Source organism: Melospiza georgiana, chromosome 27, assembly GCF_028018845.1.
Source record: "Melospiza georgiana isolate bMelGeo1 chromosome 27, bMelGeo1.pri, whole genome shotgun sequence".
Lineage (NCBI taxonomy): Eukaryota > Metazoa > Chordata > Aves > Passeriformes > Passerellidae > Melospiza > Melospiza georgiana.
In genome coordinates this window covers 4,151,237-4,171,880 of record NC_080456.1, presented here as the reverse complement: position 1 = coordinate 4,171,880, position 20,644 = coordinate 4,151,237, and the positions used below count along the sequence as shown (strand labels likewise).

The window sequence follows — 20,644 nt, the reverse complement described above, 5'->3', positions numbered from 1 at the left end:
CAGCCCCGTGCCTTTGGCAGGTCACTTGGCCATATGCTGCGCTCTGGCTCGTGCCCCCAAACTCCCTGCCCTTCCCTGGCTCTCTGACCCAGGCTGGGGGCACAGCTGAGAGCCCAGGCTGTGCCCAGGGAATGGGGAGAGCAGGGTTTGCTGCTGTGGGGGTGATGGCATCAAGGGAGCAGAGGGAGGGATGCATCGCTCTCTGTCTGGAACCGAGCAGGGGAAGATCATCCAAAGCCTTTGTAGCTCCTCAGGAGCCAAGCACAGCTTACTCAGCACTGTCAGGAGCAGGCTCAGAGCCCTCTTGCCTTGGACACCAAAGCACAAGATGTAACTTGGATTTTTTTATCTGGACCCTCAGTGCTGAGCACATCCTTGCAGCAAAACTTCCCAGGAACATCCCCAAAGAACAGGACCAGCAGCCTCATCCCCCTTTGTGGCTTTTCCTGGTTTTTTTCTGACTCTGAAACAGCAGCAATCAGGAGACCAAATGCCTGACTCGAGTCCATCAGCTTGGAGACAGAGCAGGTTTTGTTCCCTTGCCCAGCCCTCACCTCTGTGGGATCGTTGGTGAGGGTTACAATGGACAGACTGTTTGAGGCAAGCACTGACACGAGGCAGGACCGTTCTAGGATGCCACTGGCAGCAGAGGAGCATCCCCAGGGCAAGAAAACTTCACCCTTGGGGTGAGCAGGGCTCCCTGAACCCCTTCCACAAGGGTGGCACCTCATCATCCTGGCACGAGCTGCTGGCCACCAGCACAGGGGCTGGTCTGCCACCCACCCTCCTGTCCCCTCACAACCCTTGTGCTCCTGCCTACACAGCCCTGCTCAGTCCTAGAAATCACAGAAATCACGGGAAAAATCACAGGAAAATCACAGAATGACCAGGCTGGAAGAGACCCTAAAGATCACCCAGTCCAACCCAGCCCCAGCACCTCAACTCACCCCTGGCACCCAGTGCCACATCCAGGCTTTGTTAAACACACCCAGGGATGGGGTCTCCACCACCTCCCCCGGCAGAACATTCCAGAAATTTACCACCCTGTCTGTAAAAAACTTTTTCCTTGTATCTAACCTATCTAAACAGGGCCTGCCTCCAGGATTTGCCATTTCCACCATCCCACATAAATCCTGGTTGCTGGGTGTGAACCAGCCCTGAACCACAGAGAACACAACAAACACAGGAGAGCAAAGCAGCCGCTCTGGGGGTGTGCTGGGCTGAAGGGTGACCATGGGAGGGGCATGGGGACACTGTGGTGTCAGGGCTGTGGCACACAGAGAGAAAAAATGCCAGGGCAGGAGCCCAGATTGGCTCTGCTGGTGCTGAGGGGAGCGATGAGAGCATTGACACTGCTGAAACATCTCTGACCTTGACCTGCAGGCATCCCTCCCCCTTCTCTGGCAAAGGTTTATCTGGAGCCACCCCCAAAGCACACAGCTCGCAGGAAATCATTGCTTTAAACCACGCTAGGACAAAGGACATCATCTCTGAGTGCTGGTGGCTGCTGTGGCAGCCCCTTCCCCTCTGTGCTCTCACTGCAGGGCTCGAGCCTCTCCCTGTGCTCAGCCTGTGTGTGGCTGTCCCCTCTGTGTGTCCCTGTCCCTGTGTGTGTGGCTGTCACCTCTGTGCCTCCCTGTCCCTGTCACCTCTGTGCCTCTCTGTCCCTGTGTGTGGCTGTCCTCTCTGTGTGTCCCTGTCCCTGTCCCCTCTGTGCCTCCCTGTCCCTGTGTGTGTGACTGTCCCCTCTGTGCCTCCCTGTCCCTGTCCCCTCTGTGCCTCACTGTCCCTATGCATGTGGCTGTCCCCTCTGTGCCTCTGTCCCTGTGTGTGTGGCTGTCCCCTCTGCGCCTCCCTGCACCAGTTAGTGCCTGCTCTAACATCATTTTTCTGGGGGGAACTATTTAATTGCACCCAACCTTCCCGTTTGCTGATCACCCATCCTGCCTTTGAGGACAGCCACCGAGTTTTCATCATTCCCAGCCCGTTCACTACAGCCTGCCCTCTCAGCAGCCCCACTGCCCACCCTTCTGTGCTGACGGAGGCCTCAGACGATGCCCTGCCCGTCGTGCAGAGCTGGCAGAGAGCCCTGCTGCTCCCAGGGGAGGCAGGGATTGCTCTGCAGGGCGAGCTCTGGAGCGCAGACATCAGTCACGCCGCATCCCAACTGAACCATACTTAATTTTGACCTACTTTGCCGGCCTGGCAGAGCCTCCCCAGATCAGACTTTAACCTTGTGGAGGTGCCCTGGGTGGTGACGTGTCCCAGCTGCAGCTCTTCCTCCCCATTGCTGAGTCTTTCATTGCGCCCTGAGGAGGTTTCCCTGCTCCTGGCATTTGCTTTTTGCCAGGGCTTGATCCCTGCAAGCCACGCAGCTCCTGGCACCATAATGGCTGGGAGAGGTATTTGTGGTTTTATTCATTCTTTTTCCCCTCCAGCAGATTCCTCACGGATCCTGTGAGCGCTGTGATGTCCCAGGGGCATCGCTCAAGGTTTCCCAGAGCTGCAATGCCAAGCTCATGGCACACTTTGGACTTCTTCTGCAGCCTTCTTCCCTCGTTATGGGGGAGTGAATTTCATCAGCACTTGCCAGATCTGCTGGGGAACTCTCCATTCCCACCACATCCCTGCCCCTCTATCAGTTTAGGTTGTTTCTGGATTCCTACCCTGACCCCAATCTTCCTCTTCCCCTCCCATTCCCATTCTGCAAACAGCAGCTCAGGGAGAGCTCTCTTGGTGGTGGCGGAGAGAAAACAGCCCTGCAAGCAGCTGATTCCAGTATTAACCAAATTAACACGGGGCCTGGCGCTCTGCGAAATGAGTCAGCCGTGTTTCACATCAATGATTTCAGACCCTGGCATTTGCAGTCCGAGCCACCGGCAGCTCCACAGGTGGCGGGCACGGGCGGCGTTTCCAGCTCTCCTGGCAGGGCTGGCAGCAGATGCTGGGGAGAGGAGCAGAAGGTGCAGGAATGGAGATTCAGCGGGAGAGAGCGTGGGGAATGCGGCGTGCCGGGAGAAGGAGGCACCCCCGGCATTCCAGGGCTGGGGGCAGCAGCCATCCTGGCACTCTGGGACCCTGCTAGGAGCAGGAGCCATCCCTGGCACTGTGGGGATGGGAGCAGGAGCTCCCCTGGCACTCTGGGGCTGTGCCACAAAGCCACCCAGGAGCAGAAGCAACCCCTGGCTGTGCCAAGAGCAGGAGCCGCCTCTGGCACTCTGGGGCTGGGAACAGGAGCCACCCAGGTGGCAGGAGCCACCCCTGGCACTCTGGGGCCACCCAGGAGCCACCCCTGGCACTCTGGGGCTGGGAGAAGGAGCAGGAGCCACCCTGGCACTCTGGGGCTATGCTGGGAGTAGGCTATGCTGGGAGTAGGCTATGCTGGAAGCACCCCTGGCACTCTTGGGCCCAGGAGCAGGAGCCACTCCAGGACCCTGCCAGGAGCCACCTCTGGCACTCTGGGGCTGGGGACAGGAGCCATCCCTGGCACTCTGAGACCCTATTGGGACCCACCCCTGGCACTCTGGGGCTGTTTTGGGAGCAGGAGCCACCCCTGGCACTCTGGGGCTGGGAGAAGGAGCAGGAGCCACCCCAGCACTTCTGGGGCCCTGCCAGGGAGCAGGAGCCACCCCTGGCACTGTGGGGATGGGGACAGGAGCCACCCCTGGCACTGTGGGGCTGTGCGGGGAGCAGGACCCATCCATGGCACTCTGAGACCCTGCCAAGAGCCACCCAGGAGCCACCCCTGGCACTCTGGGGCTGTTTTGGGAGCAGGAGCCACCCCTGGCACTCTGGGCCAAGCTCCTGCATCAGCTCTGCCAGGGGGAGGATAGAAAATGGGCACCAAGGGCCTGGCACTTGTCCTCTGCAGCCTCCAGAGAGCTGGAATGAGGAGGAGCGCGATCAGAGCACCCTCTTGTTCTGCCCTGTGCTTCTGACTCCTTCTTCAGCCCCACCAGCTGCTGGGATCAAAATATTTTACCCATTCCCCTTGTGCACACATGTTCTGGCAGCTCTGGAGCCGTGATCCGAGCTGGCAGCACTTGGATGGTTCCAGAGCTGCTCAGGACCCTTGCTCTGTGTCAGCCTCGCTTATCACACAGCGCTGATAACTCATTAACTACTCAGAAATTCCCTGGGAGCTGCATTTGTTTGTAGGTCACTGTGAGGATGGGAAAACAGCCCGGTGATCCCCAGGAATCTTTGTTCTGCTCTCAGCTTTGCAGCCCTGTGTGACAGCATTCACAGGGGCCTGAGGATGAGGGGAGAGACGAGGATCTGACTCCATGTTTCAGACGGCTTGATTTATTATTTTATGATATATATTACATTAAAACTGTACTAAAAGAATAGAAGAAAGGGTTTCATCAGAAGGCTGGCTAAGAACAGAAAAAGAAAGAATGATAACAAAGGTTTGTGTCTCAGAGAGTTGGAGCCAGCTGACTGTGACTGGCCATTAATTAGAAACAACCCCATGAGACCAATCCCAGATGCACCTGTTGCATTCCACAGCAGCAGATAACCATTGTTTGCATTTTGTTCCTGAGGCCTCCCAGCTTCTCAGGAGGAAAAACCCTAAAGAAAGGATTTTCCATAAAAGATGTCTGTGACAGCCCTGAGCTCTCACAGTGCATCACCTCCCAAGGAATCGCCAGCACCCACCTTGAGCTGCTGTGCCAGCCCTGGAGTGGAGCATTAATGCCTTAATCCTCACCAAAGCAAGCCCAGGGACTCACACAGAGCTCCCAGGCCCGCTGGACACCAGGAGCAGCCCCTCACGCTGTCCTGTCACTTGTCACTGCTAGCACACAATCTTTCTGCTGCAGCTCAGCACAGCCAGCAGTGAGATTTCTGCATGGAGAATCGCATTTCCCACACAGAGCAGGGGCTCCAAGGCTGGGATTTAAAGGAAAGAGCTTGAGAGCTGCCCCTGCCTGTCACCCACCCCTGACCAGCCTGCACCCATCCATCACCATTGGCCAACCAGCCTCATTCACCTACTTCACAATCATCCCACTTTTACTCCCCCTTGCAGCTGCCCTAGAGAATAAACTGCTCAAACTCGAATTAACTCTAATAGTTTATAAAAACATTGCTCTTGTAAGCCAAAGATTGAAGATTAAACCCCTTCTTACAGTTACCCCACCATCCTATCTCAGGAAGAAAGGACTCAAACCCTCTCTCCAACTCCCTAAGCTGGCATTTTTCACATTTGTCACATGCCAGCGGTGAGGCCCCTCCACAACCAAAATCCTTCTCCAAACTCCAAATCTGGGCACAGGCAGCCAAGAGGGATGAGGCAGGAAGGGAAGCTGCAAGTTTAGGTGCCAAAGAACGTGGGCAGGGCTCCTCTCCCAGCCTTGGGCACTCAATTCCTGACCTCCATCACTTCTCCAGGCTCAGCAGGGCAGCAATCCCATCTCAGCTCCCAGAAATTCCCCCTACCAGCCCAGCCTGGAGCTCATACCTGCTCTCAGGTGCCTCCTCCTGGGGCTGTCCTCTTCCCGTCCCATCCCTGCAGGGCGTTCATTGGTTGGAAGATGCTGTTAACAAAGAAACACACACAGAGCAAAGCCACAAACGCTGACTCCATTGCAGCCTCTGCTGTGTCTTGGCTGCACTTTCCCCCTCCTGGACTTCATTTGGCACCTTGCATATTAGGAGGGCAAATTAGAATTTCATGCATATTTCATATACACTTAATCACTTGGCAAAGACCAAAACACTTCCCCATTAAGTGGAATTTATGCTAAATGCTGTTTCCATGAGGCACCAGTGACTGTCTGCTCAGAGGTTACAGCAGTTCCCCGGGCAGCTGTGCCCTGCTGGGGGAGCTGGGGACACTGTGACAGTGCCACAGCCTTATCCCAAAGTTATTGGTTAATGGTTGTTATCCTGGTTAATGGAACATCACCCCCTAGCTGTGTGGGTCCTGCTTGGTGCTCCCCTGAGCCCTTTGGGTTCCCTCAGAGCTCTGACGGGCTGCAAAGCAGCAAAAAGCAAAAGTGTGGTGCTCATAAATCCAACCATTGCTGTACAACCCCTTCCTGGGAGAGTTACAGCATCCTTTGGTTGCCTTCTCCTGCTTTACACCCTCTAGTAAGAGCTTCTCCAGCTGCTCCAACCCTTCCTACTGAGTACTCCTTGGTCCTACCAGGGAGCCAAACCTCACCTGACTCCAGTTTGCCTTTATAGAGGGACTCTGCCTGAGCCCACCCTGCTCCTCAAGGGCTAACAAAGCTCAGCTGGCCCCCCTGAACCCAAACACGTTGCCCCTGCCTGGTTTTTGGGTTTCACTTAACTTCCCAAGTCTCCAAAAAAGTGATCTTGCTGTCTGCTTTATCTTACAAGAATAAAAAAGATACAGAGGTGTGACCGTGTTCTCAGGGGTCTGAGGATGAGGGGAGAGACGAGGATCTGACTCCATGTTTCAGAAGGCTTGATTTATTATTTTATGATGCATATTATATTAAAACTATACTAAAAGAATAGAAGAAAGGATTTCATCAGAAGGCTGGCTAAGAATAGAATAGGAAGGAATGATAACAAAGGTTTGTGGCTCGGCTCTCTGTCCGAGCCAGCTGTGATTGGCCATTAATTAGAAACAACCCCATGAGACCAATCCCAGATGCACCTGTTGCATTCCACAGCAGCAGATAACCACTGTTTGCATTTTGTTCCTGAGGCCTCCCAGCTTCTCAGGAGGAAAAATCCTAAGGAAATGATTTTTTCAGAAAATATCATCGGTACATTGACGAGGTTTACTACTGAGGTTAAACCAAGGTGCAGATAGGTGTCTCCTCTGGTTTTCCTGCTTTTGAAACTCCAAGTGTTGGATTCCTCGTGGAAAAAAACCCAAAAAACCCCAGAGAAGTACTATTAAAATGGGCACTGAGGTAGTGACTAACCCCTCCTGGCTGAGAGGATCTGAAGGACCGAGTTTGTGTTCTAACAGTGCCCACCTCCAGCTCGGTCACTAAAAAAGCTGCACCCAAAATAACCTGCAGAGATGTGGGAGATTTAAACGGGGTTATTCTGCTTCCAGAGCAGGGGACGGGGAGGGCAGAGCTCAGCTCCACACCCCAGGCTGTCTCAGAGATCAGCAGCAATCCCTCCTCCTCCTCCAGCCTGTTTCCCTGCATCCTCAAACAGCGTCTCTTCCTTTTCATTTTTATTTTGTTTTCTTTTTTCTGGCGGGCACGCAGGGCTCTGGCTGCCTGGCTTTGTAGCTGCTGCTGCTGCTGCTGCTGGCTGACCTAAATCTGAGCCGCGTTTGGAGCCGGGAGCTCCGGCGGGGTTTGCCTGGTGAGAGGGTCCCTGCCGGGTTATGCTCCAACCCGGGGGATGCTCCAACCCGGGGGATGCTCCAACCCGGGGGATGCTCCAACCCGGGGGATGCTCCAACCCGGGGGATGCTCCGGCCAGGGGGATGCTCCAACCCGGGGGATGCTCCGGCCAGGGGGATGCTCCAACCCGGGAGATGCTCCAGCCCGGGGGATGCTCCAACCCGGGTGATGCTCTGGCCCTGGGGGATGCTCCAACCTGGGGGATGCTCCAGCCCCCAGGAGATGCTCCAGCTCCCAGGGGATGCTCCAACCAGGGGGATGCTGCAGCCCCAGGGGATGCTCCAGCCCCGGGGGATGCTCCGGGCTGAGGATTCTCCAACCTCGGGGGATGCTCCAGCCCCGGGAATGCTTTGGCTTGGGAGATGCTCCCTGCCAGGCTTGTGGTCGGTTCTCTTTCCTCTCCTGTGAGCTATTGCATAAGAGGGATTTGAGGGCTTCTACTTGGCTCTCCCCCCCTCCCTCCCTGCCCGTCTTCTCCCAGAATCAGTTCCTTGTTTTTGCAGCGTTTGGCTTGCTGGAGGTTAAAGCAGCCCCTTCTCCAGGCGGTGCTGCTCGCTGATCCCGGGGTCAGCGGGAGCTGCAGGCTATCAAGCCTAAGAAGGGCTTATCCTGTATTTTTACAGCTTCCCAAGGCCCCAGCTCCGGGGTTAGAGCCCTGGGCTGAGCTGTGGCGTGCGAGGGCTCAGGCACGCACTGCTCTGCTGCATCCCCGGCCGGGCTGAGCTGCTCTCCCGGCTGTGCCTGCTGGCTGCTGACAGCCACGGAGGGTTTGTCCTGCCCTGTCAGCTCGCCCTGTGCTGCTGCTGCTGCGAGAGCTTCCCCATAGAAACAGCGCCGTGCTGGCAGATACCGCTCACATGGGAATAACGGGATCGTGCACGGCTCCGTGTGTGCTGGAAAGCAGCAGGGAAACGTGGAATATCCTGGGCTGGAAGGGAGCCAGCCCTTGGCTCTGCACAGACACCCCAACAATCCCGGGCTGTGCATCCCTGAGAGCAATATCCAAACACTCCTGGAGCTCCTGGGGCTGGCACCCCAACAATTCCACCCTGTGCATCCCTGAGAGCAATATCCAAATGCTCCTGGAGCTCCTGGGGCTGACACGCCAACAATTCCACCCTCTGCATCCCTGAGAGCAATATCCAAATGCTCCTGGAATTCCTGAGGCTGACACCCCAACAATTCCACCCTCTGCATCCCTGAGAGCAATATCCAAATTGGAGCTCCTGGGGCTGACACCCCAACAATTCCACCCTGTGCATCCCTGAGAGCAATATCCAAATGCTCCTGGAGCTGTTGGGGTTGTGCCCTGTGACCGTGTTCGCAGGGGTTTTCGGATGAGGGAAGAGACGAGGATCTGACTCCACGTTTCAGAATGTTTCATGATTTATAATTTTATGATATATATTACATTAAAACTATACTGAAAGAATAGAAGAAAAGGTTTCATCAGAAGGCTGGCTAAGAATAGAAAAGAAAGAACGAATAACAAAGGCAGCTCTCTCGGACTCTCTGTGATTGGCCATTAATTAGAAACAACCACATGAGACTAATTACAGATGCACCTGTTGCATTCCACAGCAGCAGATAACCAATGTTTACATTTTGTTCCTGAGGCCTCTCAGCTTCTCAGGAGGAAAAATCTTAAAGAAAAGATTTTTCATAAAGAGATGTCTGCGACAGTGCCCTGCACAGGCACCCCAGCAATCACACCCTGTGCATCCCTGGGAGCAATATCCAAACACTCCTGCAGTTCCTTGGGCTGTGTCCATTCCCTGAGGAGCCCCCAGCATCCTCTGGTTGAAGAACCTTCCCTGATATCCAGCTCAACCTCCCCTCCAGCATCTCAAGGCTGTCCCTTGAGTCCTGCCATGGTCACCAGAGAGAAGGGATCAGTGCCTGGCCCTCTGCTTCCCTGTGTCTCATCAGCCTGGATCTTAAAACACGTCCCAGTGCTTGGTTTGAGTTTTCATTCTCATCATCCCCTGAATCTTGTTTGCCTGAGGAAGAACAAAGGGAAAATTCACCCTTTTTGGCACATTCTGCTAACATGTTCAGGAGAGATGCTGCTTTTTTTTTTTTTTTTTTTTTTTTTTCCCAAAGTCTGGTATTCCCAAGGAAGGGTGGCTTGAGAGGGTGTTTGCTGTCCCTGGGGTGAGGCTGTGACTCAGGGTGTCCTTTTATTGGCGTTGCAGGTCAGCCTGAATGATTCCCACAATCAGATGGTCGTTCACTGGGCAGGAGAGAAGAGCAACGTGATTGTGGCCTTGGCCAGGGACAGCCTGTCCTTGCTGGGCCCCAAAAACAGCGATGTAAGTAACACACCCTGGCCCTCTGCAGGTGCACCAAGGTGGTGGTGGCTGCTGAGCTACAGCCTGACTTGTTCTTGTGTCCTGAGACACAAAAAAAAGCCCACAAGTTTGGGTTCAAAGGCACAAAAGCATTAAATATCACAATAATCCCCCACAAGTTTGGGTTCAGAGGCACCAAAATATTAAATATCCCCTGTGCTGCCCCATGGGTTCAAGGCATGGTTGGGAAAATCTCAAATCTTTCCCTGCCTTGTAATTCGCTGAGTTTTCACCAGATCTGTCAGAAGTGAGATCAGAACTTTGTGCTTCTCACCGTGGGGCTTCTCCTTTGCAGGTTTACGTGTCCTATGACTATGGGAAGAGTTTCAAGAAGATTTCGGAGAGGTTCGGCTTCGATGGGGGGAACAGCAGCGAGGTGGCCATCGCCCAGTTCTACCACAGCCCTGCTGACAACAAGAGGGTGAGGGGGACGTGGCAGCTGGGCCTCTGTCCCTGCTGTCACAGGGACAAAGATTGTTGGGGTATCTTCATGTTTTGGCCATCCAAGGGTGTCTGGACACCCCTTGGGCCAGGCACTTCTTGTGCCTTGGTGATGGTCAGAGTGTGGTGGGAGCAGGGAAAACTTTCCTCCTCCAAAGTTTGCCCTCCCAAAGCTCCCCTGGGATGTGCACGTCCATCGCTGCCAGCCTGGGCCCTGCTCTGACCTTCTGCCCTGTCTGTCCCTCCACTCCCAGTATATCTTTGTGGATGCCTTTGCCCCGTACCTCTGGATCACCACCGACTTCTGCAACACCATCCAAGGCTTCTCCATCCCCTTCCGAGCAGCTGACCTCCTCCTGCACAGCAGGAACCCCAACCTCCTCCTGGGCTTCGACAGGTCTCACCCCAAAAAACAGGTGAGCACTTTGCTCAGGTGGGGAAGCAGCATCCCACCCTGCCCTGTGGGATGTTCCTGTGGCCTCTCACAGCTGAGAGCCACCGTGCCTGGTCCTTTGTGGCTTGGTGCTTTGGCCATTCAGGGTGTCTGATCTCACACGCAGAGCTCCCCAAATCTGCCAGGTCGCTCCCTTCCCTACAGTCTGTCCTGTTCTCACCTCTGGAGAATGAGGACACGATATGGGACCGTGTTCACAGGGCTCTGAGGATGAGGGGAGAGACGAGGATCTGACTCCATGTTTCAGAAGGCTTGATTCATTATTTTATTATATGTATTACATTAAAACTGTACTAAAAGAATAGAAGAAAGGATTTCATCAGAAGGCTGGCTAAGAATAGAAAAAGAAAGAATGATAACAAAGGTTTGTGTCTCAGAGAGTCGGAGCCAGCTCACTGTGATTGGCCATTAATTAGAAACAACCAACATGAGACCAATCCCAGATGCACCTGTTGCATTCCACAGCAACAGATAACCATTGTTTGCATTTTGTTCCTGAGGCCTCCCAGCTTCTCAGGAGGAAAAACCCTAAGGAAAGGATTTTTCATAAAAGATGTCTGCGACACTCTGGCCATTCAGGGAGTCTGATCTCACATGCAGAGCTGTCCAAATCCATCCCTTCCCTGCAGTCTGTCCTGTTCTCACCTCAGGAGAATGAGGACACAATACCTGCAGGCTGCCTCTCTTATTTCCCTTCCCTTCTCCTCCATCCACGCTGCTCCCAGCCACATCCATCAGCCCAACCGCCGTGGCCATAACTCACCACAGAGCCCTGGCAGCTGAGGCAGGGTGACCTCTGCAGTGTTTCATGTGGGCCTGTGGTTTGCCTTTGGGTCCCGAGTAACAAATTGCTGCTTGAATACAAACACTTTTTTTTTCCCCTTCTGGAGCTGCTGGGTAAAGATTGAAAATAATTACAGCACCTTGAGATACACACTGAGTAAAACCTGGAGGTAAACAGTGGGAAAACAGGTAAACAGTGGGAAATCCTTCTGGCAGAAGGCTAAAGGATATTTTTTTTTTTGCTGTTTGGGTTATCTGTTATTAACAGAAAAGCTGCTGTTGCTCCAGGAGCTGCCACATGAAAAGCCATGAGAGTAGCCATGGATGGACACGCTGGGTGTCTTGAAGGATTGGGTCTGTTTGTGTCCCAGTCCTGCTGGCATCTCTCACCTTTGTTGTTGCAGCTCTGGAAATCAGATGACTTTGGCCAGACCTGGATAATGATTCAGGAGCACGTGAAGTCGTTTTCTTGGTATGTACTACACCCAGCTCCTGTCCCTCAAGAGAAGAAGACACTTCTCCTGCACTGTTTGCTGTCCTGTGAAAATCAGAAATCTGGGTACCAGGGTGTGCTCCAGCCCTGCTCCCCTCACCCTGCACTGTGGGCATGGTGACAAGTGACAGCCTGGCACCCAAGGGTGTGATGGTGCTGACAGGGGCCTGAGGATGAGGGAGGAGACGAGGATCTGACTCCATGTTTCAGAAGGCTGACTTATTATTTTATGATATATATTACATTAAAACTATACTAAAAGAATAAAAGAAAGGATTTAATCAGAAGGCTGGCTAAGAATAGAATAGGAAGGAGTGATAACAAAGGTTTGTGTCTTAGACTCTCTGTCTGAGCCAGCTGTGATTGGCCATTAATTAGAAACAACCCCATGAGACCAATCCCAGATGCACCTGTTGCATTCCACAGCAGCAGATAACCATTGTTTATATTTTGTTCCTGAGGCATTCTCAGCTTCTCAGGAAGAAAAATCCTAAGGAAAGGATTTTTCATAAAATATATCTGTGACACAAGGGTGCTTCCCATTCCCCCTACCCCATCTCCTTGCTCCTGCTGCCTTGTTCTCCCGTGTCACCGTGTCCCCTGTGCCCCCAGGGGTGTGGAGCCCTACGACAAGCCCAGCACGGTGTACATCGAGCGCCACGAGCCCTCGGGGGCCTCGACCGTCATCCGCAGCACAGACTTCTTCCAGAGCCGGGAGAACAAGGAGATCATCCTGGAGGACGTGCAGGATTTCCAGCTCAGGGACAAATACATGTTTGCAACCAAGTCTGTGGTGAGTGAACTCGCTGCCGAGGGTGGATGTGGTGCAGAACCGCAGCGGGCAGGAGCGTCTCTGCTGCGCCTCAGAGCCTTCAGAGCTCGCTGGTTTGTCACAGAGGTGTCGCCCGGCCCGCCAGCAGCTGCCACCCCTGTGGGCTCACAGCGTGGCTGCCCGTGCTGCTCTCCCCGTGGTGTTTCCATGCCCCTGCCTCGGGCAGGCTGGGCAGAAGTAGGTCAGCCTGCAGAAGGCTGGGAGCAGGGAAAAGCCAGAGGATGGCTGGGAGCATCGGGGAGGGGGTGGCAGGGGAAGGGGGACGTGGCTCGGCAGCTCGGTGGTTAAAGGAGGCCGCTTGTCAGAGGAGATTACCGTCAAACGTGGACCAGCTCCAAGCAGCCTCATGTGCTCCAGCCTGGAAGGGAAGCTGCATTTTCAGTCTGCTTGCCTAAGAAAAGAGGATGTGGGCGAGCAAAAGTGATCTTTTGGTCCCTCTGCAGCCAAAGCCTCTCTGTGCTTTTTAGTTCTTGGTAAAATTCGAACAAACCTGAAAGAAAGCAAGAAAGTGTCAATGCTTCCTCTGAGGGCCAGGCCTTTCTAGATCGGAGAGGGATAAAGTCCTGATCCTTCTAGAATGCAAGCAGCAGCTTTCTTTTCAGAAGATGCATTTCTCCCCTGCAGCTGCCATTGAGTACTTTAAGAAGGAACCCTTTATTCAGGGGTGGCTGCTGGCAGAACCAGGGAGGGTTTCCTGGGCATTGGTGACACCTCCGGCCCCCTGAGCGGGCACAGCGGTGTCTGACACAGGCAGGGAATGTTTGCAGAGCAATTTCAGTTTCTCAGAAGTCTCCCTTGCAGGTAGTACAGCCTGTGCCTCCCAGGGCCCATCCCCTTGGCGCTGTGCCTGCTCTGTGGTTTGCAGGAGATTTTATCGAGGGCTCGGTGCTGGTGCAGGGTGAAACACTGGGGGTGGTTTGTGTCTCTGCGGGGAAGACACACCACTGAGCTCAGGGACAGCATCCTGAAAGCTTGAGGAGGGTTTGGGCACCATTTGGGGGGTGCTTTGGAGCTTTTGCTGCTTCTGAAGCACTCAGGGGCCAGCGGGCAGCACGCCCTGCTTCCTCCTGCAGCTCTAGTGATTAAACATCAGTAAAATCACCCATATTCCACCCCACAGCAGGCACTGCTGGGAAACACCGAGACAGAGGGAGGCTGGCTGCAAACCCCTCATTTGGGAGTCACATCCCCAGGTCTGGGATGAGGCATTGCCTCCAAGCCTGGCTGCAGCAGGGGGGAAGGACAGGCTGGGTGGCAGCGGCGCCCAGGGCTCTGACTTCTGCTCCTTTCCGTGGGAGGCACGGTTGCTTAGTGATACAGAGGATGGGGAAAAAAAAGAGGAAAAAAAAAAAAAAAAAAACAAACCAAAAACCAGGCCGCTTATTTTTGGAGCCTAGATCTGGGTTTAGGTCCTCACCATTGGCATCCTGTATGAAATAGGGTGCCCCCAGATTTTTTACTTTCTCGGCTTCGTGCCGGCGCCTTTCGTTTTGCGCAAATCGATAAAAATAGGAAGGAAAGGTCAGCGTGCTCTGAGGAGAAAGGAGGAACTAAACCCAGCCTCCTTACCGCCACCTGACTGACCAGGAAGGACAGTTTGTCTCCTTGCTGAGCCCTGGCTGTGGCAATTTAAACCCTGAGTGGGGATCACTGCTCCCAGCGTGGCGCGGCTGCCGCGCTTTGCCCACGTGCATGGAGAGGGAAGTCCCAGGCACTGGGGGATCCCAGTGGAGATGAGGGTGACTTTTTGGGGTGGGAGCCCCTCCTAACGTGTCCCTGTGCTCTGCACAGCGTTTGCTCGGCAGCTCACAGCCCCCCTCAGTCCAGCTCTGGGTCTCCTTCAACCGCAAGCCCATGCGGGTGGCACAGTTCGTTACCAAGCATCCCATTAAGGTAAGTGGTGCTTCCCGAGCAGCTTCCCAGCTCCCAGCCTTGCCAAGGACACCCTGCAGTGCCAGAAGCAGCTCCAGGTGCTGCAGGAGAGGGAAGGAACCTCGTATGACCCTGCTGGGGGGTGGCAGAGCCAAGGCCCACATTGGGATGATCTCGTTGTTTACACGATGGCACCCGGACAGTCACTGGGGATGGGGCTGGCAGCAAAGCCCAGACACCAGAGAGGGGCTGATCCCACTGCTCTGACTCTGCTTTTGGGGACTTTACCCCTTCCCATGGCGTGGGGTGCACTGGCACGACCTGGAGCATGCAATTCTTGCAGGCTGAGGAAGCCCAGGGCACTGCCAGAGCTTGCAAAGAGTCCCTGATGCATGAACCAGATATGCTGTTGGTGTCCCCAGGCTGGTGGGATGAAGGAGGGCATGAGAAGCAAGTTTTGGTGATTGGCAGAGCAGTGGGGTGCACTCCCAGCCTCAGGGGGGTCCAGAGATACAGCACACATGAGGCTTGGGACCAGTGCTGCTCCAGGGGGCTTTGAGAGGAATCACTGTGGGGGGAACACAACAGAAAAAACAAAGTGGAGATTTTTCACCTTCTGAGTGGAAAAAATACAAAAAAGTAGAGGCAAGATAAGAGGAAATCCAAACCAGCCTGTGTGCACACACACACACAAAGCCTGTTCTTTGTGCCCCACAGGAATATTACATTGCTGATGCCTCAGAGGACCAGGTGTTTGTGTGTGTCAGCCACGACAACAACCGCACCAACCTCTACATCTCGGAGGCTGAGGGCCTGAAGTTCTCCCTGTCTCTGGAAAATGTGCTCTACTACAGCCCAGGGGGAGCTGGCAGCGACACCTTGGTCAGGTAAGACAGGACTTAGCAATGGTCCCCTGAATTGGGAATAATTAACCTTGACTCCATGATTGCAGAAGGCTTCAATCTATTGTACTATATTATACTATAATTTTACTATAATTTTATTTTACTATAATTTTACTATAATTTTATTTTGTTATATTATTCTATACTATATTACTATTATAGTATATTCTATTATACTATTTTGTACTATACTATAGACTATAGTATAATATTCTATTATACTATATACTATACTATTCTATAGACTATAGTATAATATTCTGTTATACTATATTATAATATTATATTGTATATTATATTATTCTGTTACATTATACTACATTGTACTCTACTATACTTATTAAGAAGTTCAGCACTCTTACAGTCCAATACAGTTTTACTGAATTGGTCAATCCATCCAAACACCATCCAGTGTCCAATTAAGAATTCACCCTTTGGTGAACGAATTTCCATAAAGCATTCCACATGTGCACAACAACACGTGCAGCAAGTGGAGATAAGAATGGCTTATCATTCTTTTCTCTGAGCTTTCTCAGAGCTTCCCAGGAAAACCCTGAGAGAGAGCTGTCTCTCTCTGTTCAGAGGATTTGTGATTACCACAAGGCAAATGAGAACAACGACCAAAATCCGCGATTTTTGGCTCTGCCACGTCAACGCGTTACCTTTGCCTGCCAATCCCCCACACCCCCAGCCTTACGGGAAGGGGTTCAGTTCCCATTTCCCCCACCCCACAGGTACTTTGCCAACGAGCCCTTCGCGGATTTCCACCGCGTGGAAGGCGTGCGGGGTGTCTACATCGCCACGCTGATCAACGGCTCCTTCAGCGAGGAGAACATGCGCTCCGTCATCACCTTCGACAAGGGCGGCACCTGGGAGCTGCTCCAGCCCCCCACACAGACCCACTATGGGGAGCACATTGACTGCCAGGTACCATGGTGTGGTGGGACAAGGAGAAGACCCCCAAAAATAGCATTTGGGGTTGTGGTTTATTAATGAGGGGTTTGGTTTGGAGAACATGTGGTCTGTCATCACCTTCGACAAGGGCGGCACCTGGGAGCTGCTCCAGCCCCCCACACAGACCCATTATGGGGAGCACATTGACTGCCAGGTACCACAGGGTGCTGGGACAGGGAGAAGACCCCCAGAAATGGCATTTGGGGATGTGGTATATTAGTGATGGGCTTGGTTTGGAGAACATGTGCTCCATCATCACCTTCAACAATTGATGCTGGGAGCTGCTCCAGCCCCCCACGTGGACCCCTTATGGGGAGCACATCGACCCCCCACACGGGGGGTGGGACAGGGAAAAGACCCCCAAAAGTGGCATTTGGGGTTGTGGTTTATTAGTGATAATAAACTTGGTGATCTTGGAGAACATGCGCTCCGTCATCACCTTCGACAAGGGCAACACCTGGGAGCTGCTCCAGCCCCCCACACAGACCCATTATGGGGAGCACATTGACTGCCAGATACCATGGGGAGCTGGGACAGGGAGAAGACCCCCAAAAATGACATTTGGGGATTTATTAGTGGTGGGCTTGGTGACTTTGAGGTGTTTTCGCTCTACAAAAAGAGGTTGAAACAGCAATGCCACCATGAGGGAGTCCCTCCTGGCCTTTCCAAGCAGAGAGGACTGGAATATGCAGCATGAGGGGTGGATGTTAACCCACTGTTGTGTTTCCCAGCTGTCCCAGGGCTGCTCTCTCCACCTGGCCCAGCGCCTGAGCCAGCTGCTGAATTTCCAGCTGCGCAGGATGCCCATTCTCTCCAAGGAGTCGGCGCCAGGACTGATCATTGCCACTGGTACTGCTTTTCCCTTGCCTTGGGGGTGTTGTTGCCAGGCAGTATTTAGTTTGTACAAGCAGGTTATAAAATGCAATTAAATGGTGCATTTTGCTGTCCTTTCCCTGCTGCAGTCCCCATGCAGTAATTACAGAGGGAACATTTCACTGCAGCACAGAGATGTGAGAAACCTGCTCTGCTCTGATCCTCTTTCCTGATCCTCGTGAAGGGCTTCTTTAAGATTCAGAAATTCCTGTTTGTCTCGCTCTGTTACTGAAGAAAGCACACATTTTGTTTAATCATGTTTGTAGCCATGGGTTTTTCCCCCATCTGCTTTTCAAACTTGAAATAGTCCTTGAAATATTTGCTTTTGAAGGGATTAATTTATAGTGTGAAGAATCATCTCCTCAATCACAGATAAAAATAGTTTGGAGGTGTCTGGCTTCCTTTTAAGCAATCACTTTGCATTCCTCAAGAAGGATGATTTCTCCCTTTCTCCCAGGCTCTGTTGGCAAGAACATGGCAAGGAAAACCAATGTTTATATCTCGAGCAGTGCTGGAGCAAGGTGGAGAGAGGTAAGGCTGCTCTTACACCTGCCAGATCAGCCAGTGTGGTGGGGGAACAGGAAGAATTTTCCAGCAATATAAATGAGTTATATTAAAGGTGATTTCATATAAATACAGGAGCTGGAAGGTTCTCAATACCTTAAAATGAGGGAAAAAGGTTTTTAGATGAAGAATCAGGCGTGGGTTGGTTGGAGAGGAGCCTCTGGTGTGGATGGTGGAATCAGACACAGGAAAGCTCCCTCTGTTTTTCCTTTACACCTGGAAGAATATTTCCTCAGCACATTTGGTGTCTTTGAGGTGGGACTGACAGCCAGGGCTTGGTCTGTGAGAGAGTCTGGAGGGGCTCTGGCTCCTTCCAGAGAAATGGGAGCTGCCCTTGGTTTATGGGGAGTGTGCTGCTGTTCACTGAGTGGATGTTCTGGTCTGTGGCAGTGTTTGTGGTGTGCCTGTGCACTCTGCAGCCAGTGCAATGTGGTGTTCCAACATCTGCAAGCCATTTAATCCTGGGAGCTGAGCAGCCTCCTCTCCTCCTGTGGATGCTGCGCGGTCAGGGTGAGGTCTGGGCAGCTGCCCTGGGGCTGGGGCACGCCACAGCTCTGGCTGATGCCAGGGGGGGTTCAGAGGCTGCTCCTGGCTCCAGAACCCAGCAGGAGAGCAGCTGTGGGGAGCTGATAGGGCAGGGTATCCAAAACCAGAGGCTTTCAGGTGCCAAGCTCTATAGGTGGCCATTGAAACTTAGTATGTATTGCATAGGTGGCCTTTGAGCCACAGTAAAATCTATGTATTGTATAAGTGGCTTTGCCCCACTCCTAGTTCTTCTAAATGGGCTGCAGCTGTGATGTCCTTAATTGGGTGGCAGCTGTGGCTAATGAGGATAACTGGGATAAAAGGGGGTGGGCTGATCAGGGAGGGCCTTGGAGGGGCCCTGATGAAGAAGCAGGAGCAACACTGCTGTGAGGAGCTGCTTGTGAGAAAACCACCCTGAAGGTATGGGACTCTAGAAATATGATAACAGCAAAGCTCCCCAGGTTTTCCTTGGAGTGCAGTTAAAACGTTCTGATTCAAATCTCCTGACTGATGTTTGTGTCATGAGCAGAGGTGCAGAATGACCCAGCAGAGGAGCTGAGCAGCAGCACCACAGCTCCTCCTGCTCAGCTTTGACTGGGAGGCTCTGCAGATCACACGGGTGATTTCACAGCCCAGAGAAGAAAGGAACAATGTATTCAGTGCCCTGAGTGTCCCCAAGTGTGACAGCACGTCCTATGAGCAAGGTTTGGCATGGACACGCTCCCTGTTTGCATCCCAAGGTGCTCTGGGCTCCCTGGATGGGAAAGCAAGGCTGATTATGTGCTGGAGGTGTAGGTGAGCGTGAGATCCAAGCTTCTGGCCATGGATGAATTGTCTCCAGGGCTTGCTTCTGCATGCCATGGCCCCACTTCTCTCTGGACATTCACAAGACCTTCCACAGCCTGAGGGAACCCGACTTCTCTGCAGTCCTGGGATGGCCACAAGTCAGAGCTGGGTGTCAGGAAAGCCTCACAGAGGTGACAAATGAGAGGAGGAGTGATGGACTCTGGTTTTGTGTCATGGTGCTTCTTCCACTGGTTCTTTCCCTGCACAGAGCACAGGAGGAACAGAGTCCAGGGCTCAGGGCAGCTTTTACACGCATCTCTTAGGGGAAATGGGCTGGCTGTTCTCATCTGCAGATGGTGTCCCATAAACACTTGAATCTCTGGTGCCTCCAGATACTTGATTTGGCTGAAGCATTAGCTTGGCTCAGGCAGAGTTTCTGACCAAGCCATTCCCCTTCAGAGCAGAGCTCTGGTCACCCCTCAGCACTGTCTCTCTTCCAGGCACTGTCTGGACCCCACTACTACACCTGGGGCGACCACGGTGGCATTCTGGTGGCCATCGCCCAAGGCACCGAGACTGACCAGCTCAAGTGAGTGCCAGGGCACAGGGGCTGCTCTGCTGCTTGGCTGGGCATGGCGGAGAGTGCCCTGCAGCAGGGCATGCCCCTGGCACCTCTCCCAATCTCCTTTTGTATGCAGGTACAGCACAAACGAAGGGGAAACCTGGAAAGTGTTCACGTTCTCGGAGAAGCCGGTGTTTGTGTACGGGCTCCTGACCGAGCCCGGGGAGAAGAGCACCATTTTCACCATCTTTGGTTCCTACAAGGAGAATGGCCACAGCTGGCTGATCCTGCAGATCAACACCACTGACGTGCTGGGTAAGGGGACGGGTGGCAGAGCCATCTCTGGGGTGGCTGTGCAGATTGGAGAGAGAGCATCTCCTCACACCCTGTCCCAAGTGTCTCATGTCCATGTGGACACAGCTGCTGAAGGCACTCATGTGCTCTCCTTGTATTCCTTCCCTCCTCACTGAGGAATCTGTTGAAAAGGAAAAGAGAAAAAAAAAAATTTCCTTCTGAAGGCTTGTGCCTATGAATGTTTTATAACCCATTTCAGCTTTGATTGCGAGGCAGCATTTTAATCAAAGCGCAGTTAAACCCAGCAGAGGAATTTGCTTGACTAAAATTTATCACCGATTCCCTTGACATTTTGTTGGGAACGGATCTGTTTGGTAACCAGAACGAGTTCATTCAGATTCCCTGTCACTGCCACGGAGCTGCCTGTTCCCTCCTGTCACTGCGTGCCGCCGCACGCTCCCAGCTGGAGCTTTCCTTTTTCTGGAAGTTTTGTGCCAGGGGAAGGTGGAGGGGGAGGGAATCACAGAATCACAGAGTGAACCAGGTGGGAAAAGACTTTTGGTTGGAAAAGACCCAACACGTCCTCATCAATTAAACCATGGCACGAGT

At 53.1% G+C, this 20,644-nt stretch overlaps 1 protein-coding gene across 2 annotated transcripts in view; it reads left to right on the top strand.

Moving 5' to 3' along the window:
- SORL1 (sortilin related receptor 1) overlaps window positions 1–20,644 on the top strand; it is a 60,167-nt gene that overhangs the window by 1,849 nt on the left and 37,674 nt on the right. For both annotated transcript variants that reach the window (XM_058041166.1, XM_058041165.1), the window contains exons 2-13: window positions 9,542–9,658; window positions 9,993–10,118; window positions 10,393–10,554; window positions 11,780–11,847; window positions 12,481–12,661; window positions 14,492–14,593; window positions 15,290–15,459; window positions 16,212–16,404; window positions 17,163–17,280; window positions 17,762–17,835; window positions 19,680–19,768; window positions 19,878–20,056. In XM_058041166.1, coding sequence (XP_057897149.1) covers window positions 9,569–9,658; window positions 9,993–10,118; window positions 10,393–10,554; window positions 11,780–11,847; window positions 12,481–12,661; window positions 14,492–14,593; window positions 15,290–15,459; window positions 16,212–16,404; window positions 17,163–17,280; window positions 17,762–17,835; window positions 19,680–19,768; window positions 19,878–20,056 — 1,552 coding nt within the window. In that variant the 5' untranslated portion in view covers window positions 9,542–9,568. The remainder of the gene's footprint in view (window positions 1–9,541; window positions 9,659–9,992; window positions 10,119–10,392; window positions 10,555–11,779; window positions 11,848–12,480; window positions 12,662–14,491; window positions 14,594–15,289; window positions 15,460–16,211; window positions 16,405–17,162; window positions 17,281–17,761; window positions 17,836–19,679; window positions 19,769–19,877; window positions 20,057–20,644) is intronic.